This window comes from Mauremys reevesii, linkage group 8, assembly GCF_016161935.1.
Source record: "Mauremys reevesii isolate NIE-2019 linkage group 8, ASM1616193v1, whole genome shotgun sequence".
Taxonomy (NCBI): Eukaryota; Metazoa; Chordata; order Testudines; family Geoemydidae; genus Mauremys; species Mauremys reevesii.
Genome location: NC_052630.1, coordinates 63,785,522 through 63,800,226, shown reverse-complemented (window position 1 = coordinate 63,800,226; position 14,705 = coordinate 63,785,522). Strand labels below are relative to the sequence as shown.

The 14,705-nt window shown below is 37.5% G+C and overlaps 1 protein-coding gene across 4 annotated transcripts in view; it reads left to right on the top strand.

The window, feature by feature from the left end:
- The window catches only part of KCNT2 (potassium sodium-activated channel subfamily T member 2), a 292,883-nt gene that overhangs the window by 158,441 nt on the left and 119,737 nt on the right, over positions 1-14,705 (top strand). For all 4 annotated transcript variants that reach the window (XM_039485106.1, XM_039485104.1, XM_039485103.1 and 1 more), the window contains one exon: positions 6,409-6,472. In XM_039485106.1, the coding sequence (XP_039341040.1) occupies positions 6,409-6,472 (64 nt within the window). The remainder of the gene's footprint in view (positions 1-6,408; positions 6,473-14,705) is intronic.

The window sequence follows — 14,705 nt, the reverse complement described above, 5'->3', positions numbered from 1 at the left end:
AGAGATCTCCTTCTCTCCTGTCCTTGGTCTAGGAAGCTGCTGTTATATATAAAGTGCTGCACAATGCTGTCAAGTGCCAGGGGAACATTGTAAATAAACCACATGTGGTGTTTACAAGCAGAGAGTCTCCTAGTAGTCTGTATGTTTAGAGGAAGATAGGAAGTGGAAGACGTGCCCTTTTACATGAGTCTACCATGCCTCCGTGCCCTCCTTCAACACCTTCCTTACAACAAGCTTCTATAGCAAGACCTATACAGCTATTCTTCCCATCCAGGAAGTGTTAACTGACCCCCCCCACACACACACACATGAATCAAACAAAACATCAAGACACATAGTATAGATCAGTGCCTATTGAGTATTCATTGCATCCCATCTCCATTTCTTCCTATTTATGGAATGTTCATGCTTTGTCATTATACCTAACCCATATAAGCATTTGCAAACTGTTTGATAATACCACCCTAGAAACAAATCACCTCTTTTTTTATTTTAAGTTGAAACTTGATCTGAATTTAATAGATGATTATAGTCCAGACATCACATTTCTTCAGAGTCTTGAGAGGAATGTCTTCTCAAATTTCTATCTCTGATAAAGAGCTAATATTGGATGTTCAAAAGAAGAAAAATAGAAGGTCTGTTCAGAGAGGAGATTGTGCTCCCTTCCTCCCCAAAAAAAGATATAAAAGAGTTGCCATTTTTTGCTTTCCCATCGATCTTGAGAAAAGATTCTCTAGTGGGATTTAGTTAGCATTTGTTCTACATCTTAGGAGGTGAAAAAGAATCAAAATGCTGTTCTCTGAGCATAATTATATGCATTTAGCCTAGAATAACCTTAATAACCTGAAGCTAGTCAACTGTAGAATTGTACTTTTTTCTGCAGAACATGTAATTGAATGTACCTAAAGATTTTTTTTAAACATGTCCTGAGGGAAACAGCATGGTGGGAATTTAATAGAACATTTAGTATGAAATATAACCCAGTAACTAAGAGGTTGCTATATTTCAGTTCTTTTTATGAAAAACAAGGTACTGAAAAATAACAGATGCTTGGTAAATTTCTCTAGTAAATAAAATATTAGGTAGTTGTTTAGTTCCTATTATAAAAATAAAATCTGGTTGTCTCATTATCAAAATTTATATACATATTACACAAAAACTATGTTAAAAGAAATTAAGGTTACAAAGTCAAGAACTCAAATGTCAGGATATGCTAAAATTATGGTTGCCTTTTCAACCATAATGCAGTCTCCTCCTGCATATGCAAGATGATACAGTCTTTAATTACATGATTACATACCATTATTTCCATGGGACGCCTGTTTTATTCAGTGTCCAGAATGGACAGTGGTAAATTATGAGCAATTATCCCATATTTTGTTGTATGAGTGGTCCCATGTCTTATCTATTGAAAATTCAAACCCTGCTCTTAAGACAGAATTATTTATTTTCTCATGGGCTTTTCTGTGGTGTTCATCACTATATTATGTGAGTGCTTCACAAACATTAATCTATCTTCACAAAAACCTATGTTTTGTGAGGTGCTGGTGGTATCTCAATTGTACAAGTGGGGAGCTGAGGAAGAGAGAGATTAAGGTCAAAAGTAGTCACTAATTTTGGGTGCCCAATTTGAGTTGCCTAGAATCTGATTTTTCAGAGTTTTTAGAATTATATAGAATTTTAAATATTCAAGCATGGCACCCATTGCAGTTGCAGTTATGAGTGCTCAGAACTTCTGCAAATCAGCCCCCAGGATCTCAAATTAGGCACCCAGAAAATTAAGAACACAGTGTGACCACCTTCCAAAATTTTTATTAAAATGACTTGCGCAGAATCATATGGGAACTCTATGACACAGGCAGGTATCAAATCAAATTCTGCAGGACAGCATTCAACTGTCTTAACCATGAGACCTTCCTTTTTAATTCTCTTCAATCACTTGCCTCATTCAGTACACAACGTCCAACTTCATCAACAAAGCAGGGATTCTATAGACAGCCTCCTTCACTACACAACCCTGATTCATCCCCAGAGCAAGTCTATCCTGTTCAATGTGGAAGGCAGGGGTCCTCTGGAAAAATAGTATATGATTATGTACTTTTACTGTACCATAATGCATAGGCGCAGGAGGATGAATTAAGGTTGCATAGGCAGAGATCTGACCTCCCTTCAAAACACTCATAATATTAAAAAAACGGCATTGCATGCTCTGCCACCATATTACTCGCATGGACAAAAACACCCCAGTACACCATGCTCTCAGACTGTCCATCAGTGCACAAAGGGGTACACCACCTAACCTTACCTGGGGTGCCCATGAAGCTGCTCCATAAATTCATGGATTCACAGGAGTAAGCCAGATATGGAAACTTCACTACATGATGCCTCGTGCGACACCATCAACCGTGGTCGTTCTGGTTGGCAAAATAGGCTATGTTTGAAGCCATTTTAATTCTCTCATCTCCTAACTTTTGAGTGCTTGAGTTTGCAACTTTAATAAAATGTTTTAGTAACATTGGTGTGTGTGTGTGTAATATCATAGGTTTTTTTAAAAAGGCCAACTGAGAATTCAGAAATTTCATCATGTGCCATCTTATTAACACACACAGTTCATCAGCAGGCTTGGAACCTTTAGATCCACCACACAGTCCTCTGCTATTTGAGCTAATGGAGTAACTGATAGCAATAGTAAGTTGTCATCCTCTAAATAGAGCAGCACTAGAGAAGGAAAGATACACACTTTGCCAGTGGGTATCACAGATATTTGCTGACAGCAGAGACCTGGTGAGACTTAGTAATCTTACAGGATCTGGAAGGGAAAGCACTGGAAGTGGGCACCCAGCATGGAAAATTTCAGCCCAGTGGCTAATGTTTTGCAAAGTTGTAAGCACCTGAAAATGAGGTTTTGTAATGGAAAGTATGAGACAAAAATAATAATACACAATGCCACCAGTCCTGCCTATAATTCTAAAAATCTCTGTATTCAACATGGAAATTCAAATGTGAGTGGCCTATGAAATCTTGTAGTTATGTACCTTAGAAGTGAAACATCTTGAATACTATAGAAACCCTGCTCATACACCTTCACTCAATAGTCTTCACTGCTCTTCAGTTACACATCTGCCTTTTTTAAATTAAAAAAACATTCAATGAAATGTGATTTTAGTCACAACAATGTTTGAGGAATTGCTGCATTAATAAAATGCAAATACTTTGATTCATGTAAGCATTGCTTTTCATTATTATCCTGTCTGCAAACTGTTATTGACCCACATTTACCCAGGAAACTACAGACCAGTTAGTTTAACTTCTGTGCCAGGGAAGATAATGGAGCAAGTAATTAAGGAAATCATCTGCAAACACTTGGAAGGTGGTAAGGTGATAGGGAATAGCCATCATGGATTTGTAACGGACAAATCTTGTCAAATCAATCTGATAGCTTTCTTTGATAGGATAACGAGTCTTGTGGATAAGGGAGAAGCGGTGGATGTGGTATACCTAGACTTTAGTAAGGCATTTGATACGGTCTCGCATGATATTCTTATCGATAAACTAGGCCAATACAATTTAGATGGGGCTACTATAAGGTGGGTGCATAACTGGCTCAATAACCATACTCAGAGTGTAGTTATTAATGGTTCCCAATCCTGCTGGAAAGGTATAACAAGTGGGGTTCCACAGGGGTCTGTTTTGGGACCATCTCTGTTCAATATCTTCATCAACGACTTAGATGTTGGCATAGAAAGTACGCTTATTAAGTTTGCAGATGGTACCAAACAGTGTGATGCTGTTGCAAAAAAAGCAAACGTGATTCTGGGATGCATTAACAGGTGTGTTGTGAGCAAGACACGAGAAGTCATTCTTCCACTCTATTCTGCACTGGTTAGGCCTCAACTGGAGTATTGTGTCCAGTTCTGGGCACCGCATTTCAAGAAAGATGTGGAGAAATTGGAGAGGGTCCAGAGAAGAGCAACAAGAATGATTAATGGTCTTGAGAACATGACCTACGAAGGAAGGCTGAAAGAATTGAGTTTGTTTAGTTTGGAAAAGAGAAGACTGAGAAGGGACATGATAGCAGTTTTCAGGTATCTAAAAGGGTGTCATCAGGAGGAGGGAGAATACTTGTTCACCTTAGCCTCTAATGATAGAACAAGAAGCAATGGGCTTAAACTGCAGCATGGGAGATTTAGGTTGGACATTAGGAAAAAGTTCCTAACTGTCAGGGTAGTTAAACACTGGAATAAATTGCCTAGGGAGGTTGTGGAATCTCCATCTCTGGAGATATTTAAGAGTAGGTTAGATAAATGTCTATCCGGGATGGTCTAGACAGTATTTGGTCCTGCCATGAGGGCAGGGGACTGGACTCGATGAACTCTCGAGGTCCCTTCCAGTCCTAGAGTCTATGAATCTATGAATATGGAGCAGAAACAATACCATGTGACTTAAGTGACCCGTCACATGCCAGGAATAGCCAGTAGCAAATTCTGAATTGTTTGCAAACAGCTCATAGGCTGAAAATTGTTCATTCATATAATACAGTCAGACACTAGTCAGATTATTTTCATACATCTGCCAGATTATTTGTTCATAACAAATAATTCAATCAGTTCTACACAGGTCATGATGGATATACTCACCTGGTCAGACAATCCTTTACTACAATGTGTCCAGGTTTCAATTAAAAAAAAAAAACACGACATTTGTAGATGTCTTCTATCATGTTTGGTGAAATTAGCTAATTTGCAAGGGGCCAGCACAAGGACAGCACTTAAATCCCCTGGAACTCCTATTTTGAGTAGGTAAATGGGATTTGAAGTGGGGCATAGGTTTTGGGCTGGCTCTAGGTTCAAGAATGAATTTTGCCCTTTGAACAGCAGTCTTTAATGGACAGCAATCCTGTGTTAATCTAATGTCAATATCTAATTGCATTTGCTATTTAACATTTCATCATCAATAAAGAGATATATAATGTGATTATATTTTAAGATGTCCTAGAAAAAAAATAATGCCATTATGTAACTGCATTACAATGAGAAACGGAAACATTCTAATACAATGCAATTAATTTGATATATTCTCACCCACATCATTATTCCTCTGAAGAACCACTATTTACCATCACCAGAAATGTAACTAGTTTATGATGCAACTTGTACAGATATGTAAATAGACAATATTTAGGTATGTTCTGGGATTTTAAATTCTGAGACTTTTGGGACCAGACCAGCAAACACGTATGTATATATTTAACTTTGTGTATGTGAGTAATGCTATTGAAAGCATCCTGTAATGTCATATTGTAAAATCCAGGACAATGACAAGACTACTTGTGTTAGTAAAATTGAAACACATGAATAAGTGCTTGTGGAACTGGGGCCTTGCTTTGCATTGATATAATTAACATCAGCAAGGTTTGACTGAGTAAGATTGTAAAATGGTACACATGCCAAATTCTTCTCTATTTCACTTAGTCAAGCCCATGGATATTAATGGGGATACACATGATATGAAGCAAAATTTGCCCTATAATGTAGTGTTCAAATCTGTATCTATCATATACTCTACAGTGGATTTTTTTATTAAATTTAAACAGATATATATGATCTTTTATCTTTGGTTTTAAAACAGATGCTTTTATGTACATTTAAAGGAAGTCTGATTTCAAATTGTACATCTGAAAAAATACATTTGTTTTATTATGAGTCATATTGATCTGAAAATCAGAAATTTCTTCAAAAAGCAGTCAGGTTCCAAATTCCTAGCCTCTCAAAACTATATAGCGGATCGAGTCATGAGACTTGCATTCAATTTCCCAGCTTTGCCATTGATTCAGTGTGTGACCATATAATTTCACTCCTCTTTAAAGTGCTTTGAGATAAGTGGAGGAAATGCACTATAACAGGACTAAGTATTATCAATACAATATGAACTTTTCACACATTCTTACTGGTAGTGCATATCATTATACCTACGGTAAGAAATTGAGTTATGTACAGAAAAGTAACCTGGTGTATCTGGAGGTGCTGGTTAAAGGGACATGACAATGAAAATTCTGAATTATTGTACTCAGAGTGAATAGATTGGTTGCACATATCACCTGTTGTACTCATTACACCCAAGGCATTTTACCTTGAGTTTAATGCCAGAACCATAGTTACCGAGAGCGACTATGTGGTCAAGCTCAGAAACAACTGACATTCAGAAAATACATGAAAATAGCTGACTTAAAACTTTGGTCCAATATACTTCTAAGCATAAAGCTATCATTAACTGTTAGAAATACAAGTTCATAGCAAGAATTTATGCTGTATGACTTGTGCACACTTGGATTGCTGTCACATATGACATGGTGGCTTAAATATAAATATATAACATTTGATAGTTTTTGCTTTCTCCATTTGCTTTTAGGATGGATGATGCTGAGGCCTGTTTCATTCTGAGTAGCCGGTGTGAGGTGGACAGGACAGCAGCAGTAAGTTCTTTAGAAATACTTCTAAGAATCATGTGTATGCTCTTCACACCGTTATTACTATTATGGAGCTCTGTGCAGGAGTAGGTGTCCACCCTTCTGGATCTGACATAAGGATGAGAGGGACGGGGGGGCTTATTCTTGTGGGGACCTTATTCTTTGTAAACTACTATTTGTATTATTGCAGCAGACTGGAGCCCCAGTTAGGGAGCAGGACCTCACGCACAGACATGGAACAAAAGGATCCTCTCCCCCAAAGAGATTAGAGTCTAAGAAAACTGGGGATAAATGTTATAATTCTCCAATTTACACATACATGTTAGACATACAGGGTGAAATCTTGGCAGTAGATTTCAATGGAGACAGGATTGCACTCATTTATAACACAGGATTTAATAGTACATCTCACATACAATTTTATGTAAATTACTGCTTTCTCAGTAAGCAAAGTTGTACAAACAACAGTTAAGGTCAGATTTATTCAAGAAAATTAGAGAGTTTTAAAATCTTGCTATGTAAACATAAAACATATTTTTCATGCAGTGCAAAATACGTTGCTGTGATTTTTTTAAAAATTTTGTGTCAGAGGGGTAATATAAAGTACAAGAAATATGAAATATACTGATTCTTTATAATTATATAGGCAAAAAAAATCAATAAATCTTTATTCACAAGAATAGCTTCAAGTCATACAGAACATCTTATTGAAGTCAATGGGACTATTTGCAATGTTTGGGCTAGAAACCCAATTCTAAGAGTAGCAAAGAGTCTTGTGGCACCTTATAGACTAACAGACGTATTGGAGCATGAGCTTTCATGGGTGAATACCCACTTAGTCGGATGCATGTATTCACCCATGGAAGCTCGTGCTCCAATACGTCTGTTAGTCTATAAGGTGCCACAGGACTCTTTGCTGCTTTTACAGATCCAGACTAACACGGCTACCCCTCTGATACAATTCTAAGAGTTATATTCATCCAGTCAGGAAACAGACATATCATATTACTTATGCTTCCACTCAAAAATCAGATACTCACTGTGAACTGCTTCCAAACAGCTACAGACTAAGAATTATGTATATAAATTATCAAGTGATTAATTTTTAATAACTATTGAATTTGACAAAATGTGGTCGATTCACAAGTAAGAGGCTGGATTCTTTGAATAAATCATTCATTATGATTTGTCTGGTAACAATTGTTAATAATGGGAAGTACACATACACAAAGGGAGACCATTGATAATTTAAACAGATCTAGATTCCCACAAATGTGTGATAAAATTAAAAACATTTCCATAAGAGCTAGAGTGCACTGGAGTAGCATCCTGCCCTGTTGCTTTGAAAGACCCACTTGAAAACTCCACTGACGGAAGTAAGTTTTATGATCACATCCTACTACCTTCCCACACACCTCCATCCTAAAGTACAATACAGTTAGTAGTTTTTGCTCAAGAGGGTCTCAGGCTGCAGAGGATGGTTCACTTAGTTTTGAGCATTTGTGGAGTTAAATTAGGAATCTTACATATTAACAGAGGAAATCAAGCCAGTTTTTGTAATTTGCTAGTGCACATGGTTATAATTTTCAGTAAATTCAATTAAACTTTTCCCCACCTTTTTAACAAAATCCTTTTTATATACAGATGTATAAACAAAGAAACATGCCTAGATAAACTAAGTGTTAGATGTAAAATCTAAGAAATGTAGCTAGACTTGACCCAGATTGTAATATTGTATAATCTACCTCTCAGGCTACTGATCTCATTCTAGGCAATAAAAAGTGGTGGTGAATTTTCCAAGTGTTCTCCCATCCTTCATGTTTAACACAGAAACCTTTAAGGTTTTGCATAAAGATATAGAGTATATTTAATAAATAAAAATAAATAAATAAGTCTATAATCCAATCATCATAACCATGATCTCAGCCTTCCAATCCCAGTTACCTTAAACAGGTCACTTTTCAGGCAATGTTATCAGGGACAGAGCAGCAGCACCAAGGAAGGAAAGATAAAGGAACCAATAAAGCTGTACGTCAGAAGAAGAAAAGATGATCCCCTGGAGTGGAATATATGCTCCCTTAGCTGCAGATTTTAGTGGGGCAATTGTTCATTTGTACTAAGACACCTTAGAAGGTGTTTGAATATGCTTAAAGAGTTATGTTAATTCAAAGCAAAGCAAAGGGCCAGATGTTCAGCTGGTGTAAAAGGGCATGACATGAAATTGACATCAGTGAAAAATGTGAGCATCTGGACCTAGGCACCTACCAAGACATTCCCAAAACTGATGTCATCATCTAACATTTGATACGTCCAAAAAGGGCCTTCATAGTACGTTACAAAATCTTGAGAACCCAGCAGCAAAAGGTAATGGAAGGACAATCAAATAGTATGCTTCAAGGAGAGCAGGCACTCAGAATTTGCCATGCTGCAGTGACTGAGATATTGTGGCATCTCCTGTTCTAAGTCCAGGCAGAGGCTATCGTTACTACAAGTACCTGGGTAAATTCATACTTGTTGAATTGTTAATGGTACCTTCTATTGATAGCAATCCAAAACCTGCTAGTAACCAAAACAACCTAAATTATTTAGCCACCTGATCCAGAATAATAAGTTTGCAAATAGAGGGTTTGATTCACCCCTTCTTGTGCAGGAGGTTGCAACTTGCACCTTTCTGCAACACTATGGGCAGCTACACTCCAGGAGATATTCACCTTGATGAAGGAAAAGCAGTGTAGGTGTTATCTTCCCCAACATTTCTACCAGGAAAGGACAGCTTTAGACTATATTCAGAACTCCAAAGGAGGCTGTGCTGGGCATGTAGTCCTTCATCCATCCCAGCCAGCATTGGCCACTTTGGGGCTGCAGAGGCATCTTGAAGTGTTGGAACCCCTCCAAGCAGACTTTCTACTGCAGTTTCCATTCTGTGCTTACGGCACTAGCTATGTCACTCCCAGAAGAGATGCTGACAACACAGATTTACAAATATATTCAGAGCAGCCAGCATTCAAAAAGACAAATACTATTGAAGAAATGTTCCTGTTACCTTTTGTTATCGGGGATCTGAATGCCTTGTTGGAATGTGGGCTGGGTCACTGCTAACCCTGGTGGCTAATGGCAATGTAGCGTCTCCCTTCACACTGAGCACTGATAAAGAGGCATCAATTGTGCTCCCCTTTCCTGTTACCTTGATTTTTTTACATATTGCTATAAAGACTTTTTCCCCCTATAACCAGTGCCTAAGGGGAAGGGCCTTGTCGTGGCGGCACTGCTTATACTAACGCTTCCCCATTTTGGTGGTTGAGTACTCACTATGTGTATTGCTTAGTCCTGCACTCAGATAGTTCTTCACTAGAATTGCCCTGCTCTTGAGTTCAATTCCTGCCCTTAAACTGGGCTGTTCTATTCAGTAACTACGACTCTGTCCCAATGGCAGTCTTGCCTTTATTCTTCCCACCCCATCAGGGAAAGTTTTCTTGACCAATGCTCACTTATTAAGGGCAGCATTTTACTTCCATTGTAGACTGTGGGCCCAATTCTATACTGACCTGCAACTTTTGTAGATTTTCTGACTGCAAATTGTCACCACCATTCTGATCTGGTAGCAGTTTTGCATGGGTGTAAATGTCTATATGGAGGGCATGGCCCATAGAGTCTCTCTCTCTTTCTCCTCAAATACACTAAGATTTAGTTTTGCCACTCCCAACCCCTCCATGCACACTTATTTGCCCTTCCTACCTTTATGGAAACCAGAACAACATTGGTTGGAGGATGGACAAGAGGGAGGGAAGGATAAAACATGCGGAGGGGATATGAGAACAGAAATTAGGCAGCTGAGTCTCAGTTATCAGAATGGAATTTAAAACTCAAAAAATGATATATTTTATGTTTGAATTTGAGAAAGCTTGAACCTACCAAAGCCAGTTCCCTGTTTCATCATCAATAAGTTCACGGTTTAAGAATGGCTAAGCTGGTTATAGCTTGCTACTGAGCCAAAAGCATTTGGTTTCAGAGTGCACCCTGACACTTTATCTTATAGCCAAAACTGATTTTAAACTGCAACACTTGAGTGGGGCGCTGGACTGGTAGAAGTGCCATTGCTTAGCTACTCTTATGCCTCTAATTTTCCACCTGCACAATAGTCAAAGATCCATTCAAGAGCATGCAAATATTTTAAGCACACAATCAAACTGGGCATCTCTACAAAACCTAAGTGTCCCTGTTTCAGCCACCTGACCAAAATGCACATCATAATTCAGACCAAAGTGGTTCCTCTCCCCTCAACCCAAAGCTTGTGTTGGCTCTGACTAGTCAGTGATTCATTTGTTATGACTGTTGTTGGATGGCAAGAGGCTGCCATTGCCTACTACTTCAATAGGTCCATGGATTGCAGACTCAGAATTTGTGTTGGGCCTGATCCATGGACTACCATTAGAGTTTAGGAGGAGAGTAGCAAGATAACAGGTGACTTCAATGGCGCCACAAGCCACTTTTCTTACTCCCTAGCAGAAGTGGGAGCTTCCTGTCGTGTGGGCAGGCATTTGTCAACTTTCCAGACCCCCTTTTAGTTATCTTATCTCTTCTCTGGTAAAGGATGCTATTTGTTCAAGTCAAGAAGTGACATGGAGAAGAGCATCTTTTGGAGTCTAACTCTTTTCCCTGTGGCAGCAGATTACCCTCTGTGGTAATTACTGAATGGACTCTTCAGGTTTCCTACAGTCACTGAATTATTATATGAGCACTTAACTCTTTATGTTAGATACCATGACTATAAAAGATGTCATATAAAAACAATTTGTTATAAACAATTTTGTTCTGAACAACTGTAAAATTGAGATTTTTATGTATTTATTTTTTAAATGGCACAAATCTCTTCTACAGTCAAGTATTAGTACAAAAATATGTGGCTAAACAAAGCATTTAGAAGTTCACAGATGAGATTGCAGGAGTCCAGTTTGGTGTAATTTACACCTTCTTTTAACTCCCTCAGTAGGTATATTAAACCACCTTAGATTTACACCCACTAACCAAACAATATCTCCTTACACAACACTTCTGACTTTGATATACTGTGTATTAGTAGGTATCACTCATTTATTAAAAAATAGATGTGCAGCAAATGCAGTAATGGGAGAGTTTAAAAGGCACTAACAAGAAGGTTTAAAAATGTGTTAGTTAAAGCAGGCTTCTTGGGGCATATGTTACCCCGGCTTAGTCCCCTTTAGACTGTACCCAAGTTGCATTTGGAAGTTTCCCCACGCTGGTAACAAATTGAATGACACAAATCATATGTGTGTAACAAGAACAAGAGCAATGTGATAGTGAGTGCCATGAGGGCAGGTTGAGTTAATGCATTTGCACAGAGGTGATCTTGTAATGAATACTTGAATGTATTGCACAAGTAAGTTTATAAATATTTTTCAAGGTGAACCGCTGTACTGTCAGAATCACAAAGAAAATATTAAAAAAGGAGCTACAGCATGTAGTGGTATAACAAGTGTGGCAACACATGTTGTGCAAATGTTAAAATTGAAATAGATTTTAACTTTTAAAGGGTTGCCTCTTTTCTTTATATGAATAATCTATTGGTGTTTTACATTTAGGACAATGTGTTTTTTATTAAAAATGTCTGTCTTTAATAAAAATTTCTTGTTTTCTACAAAAAATACCCCTCTGCTCACTATAGCTCCTGACAGCTTTAAGCTACTGGGAGGAAATAATATTAAAACAAAGGAAATAAAAAAAATGCAAATAAAATATTTGGAATGATCTTTGAAAGAAAAAATATACACATATATGATTGCTGTGTATAACAAAAGTTAACATTGGCTGGTATGCTTTCCATCTATCATGGGAAATTTTATCTAACTCATGAGAATAACACTGATGCATTAGAACTGGAATACTTTTTTGTAGTAAATCTAATCTACATCATTTATTTAATTATATTAAACATGGGCAAGGAAAATAATTTGCATCTAATGTATCAGTAGCAGTTTAAAATTCATTTAGGCAAATCCTCATCCCTACCCACAACCTAAGTAAACAAGCTGTGTGTATACTGCCATGCAAGAGGTGAGGAAAAAGGAATCCTCCTATAAAAGGGGCAATGACTGAAGGCTGCATTATCCCTTACAACTGTTGTTCTATCCCTCCACAAAAGATTAGCAAGGGGATCTACAGCTACATAGATTTTCCAGCCTTGGCCCATCTCTACCTCAAAACCGTTCACACATGCTGGGGTGTGAAATAATCTCTTAGTGTCCAAGCATCTATTTTGCTGTTTTCAGGGCCTTCGGTGACCATTGCAGTGGATTAGTGCATCATTTCATTAATGAGACAAAACAGTAAGAACGTGGAACATGCATGGCATGGAAAGTCACCTACTATAGGAAAAGGAATTGATTGAGCCTGCAAGATGTCTTTGCAAACTAAAAGGAATGCTTACAGCATAGTGCTTAGTGCATAGTGCTGAGGTGGAACTTCCATGACCACATTAAAGCTAGACATTTAAAGGGAGCTCCACGTGCAGTTTCTTGAAGCTCAGTCTTCCTTACATCTTACTGAGAGTTAATGCAACACAAATACAATTTATGAACAAATCTGCCTCACCTCCCTGAAAATGTCTGTCATGTTATTCTAGTACTTCACAGAAAGAATATGTGGCACTGCCTCAATTGACATTACAGTGCAGTGGTCTGAAGATATCAATTACACACTATTTCAGGCAGAGATTTTCCCTTGTGATCCAGTCTGAAAGCTTTTCTTGCTGATGACATTGCAAATGTAATGAATCATTCTTTTCATTTTCTAATAGCACCAATTTCATGACTAGGCATGGCCACAGAATTGGTTCCTGTGCTCTGCTCTCAGTTATTTTTTGTTCGGAAATAAATGAAAATTGATATGTTCCTTTAAGGCTAAATGTGTTGAATTTAACAATAGTTCATGAAATTGAATATATGAATCTATTAATACTTATTTCATGATGTACGATAATGAAAGAGTTCTTGCTGAGAGCAATTCATTCTTAAAAAATCTAAAATATAATAGATGTCTTGGAAATTTACTGACATTCTTGGTCTATAATTAAACTCTACCATTATATCTACACATTTTTATAGGTTCTCAAAAAAGTGACAAATTAGGTCTGTTGTGGCTCGTAAACCTTGGGATTTAACATGGTTAACTCCAAACCTTTTTATCTCATTCAAATGCTGGGACTCAATAAAATGGTATGGTTTCAGAAACAGGAGTATTATGATGTGCTTGATCATTCAGTTAAATTAAATGATTTTCACACACTAACTATGTTGCTAAAACAGAGTTGTTTCACACAAACCAAACCAAAAACCCAACCCCACCACATTTCTTAGTTTTCTGTGATGTGGAACTGACAGGAAACTGTGTTTCAATATGTACATCTTTGATAAAAATGAGTTAAATTTGAATTTTTTTCAGAGATTACTGGAAACTGACCCCCAATAAGAAATAGGATTTCATTATTTCCTGTGTAATGGGGGATTTTTACCTTTGGGTATATTTTCCAAAATTGTAAGCAGCAACATTAAGCTTGGGTGTGTGTGAAAATAATAATATTTCCAGGTTAAATCAAAAATGCAAAATTACCATCAAGTGCTACTAGGATCTTTGGATATATTTAAAATCTAGGGCCTTATATTAAATAACTTTTTAAAATCATTAGTATCATCATATTCCTTACAATGGCACTTCAGGACATTTTATTTGTATACACCTCTCCTTTGAGCTAAGTATGATACAGTAAGTATAATTGAAGGACACAAATATAAAACAATAAAGAACAATATTCATCAAGTAAAAGTAGCCAGTCAACAACTTGTGGTGCAAGGGAGAACTTGTGTAAGTGACTGCAGACTGTCTTGCTTTGCAGGTGCAAGAGGAAGGAGAACATGGGGGAGTAAGGCTGCTTCCTGCTTCCCTTCCCACTCTGCACAAGCAACATAGAATAGCTTCCATAGGGCTTAGTTAAGGGAGGAGAACTTGGCATGGAGACAGCATGCCCTTTTCCACGCCCTTCAAAACTCCAGTCCACAGGCAGAGGCTCACCTCTGTATAAGGAAACAGATGAGCATGGACTTTTACTTTATAATATAAAGGCCCATTAACATTTAGCTTAAATGTGGACTTTTAAAAAAAATTCCATGTTTATAAGTGATCTGTTTATTTTTCCTGTGCTGTCATCTTCAGTCATGGCTTTTTC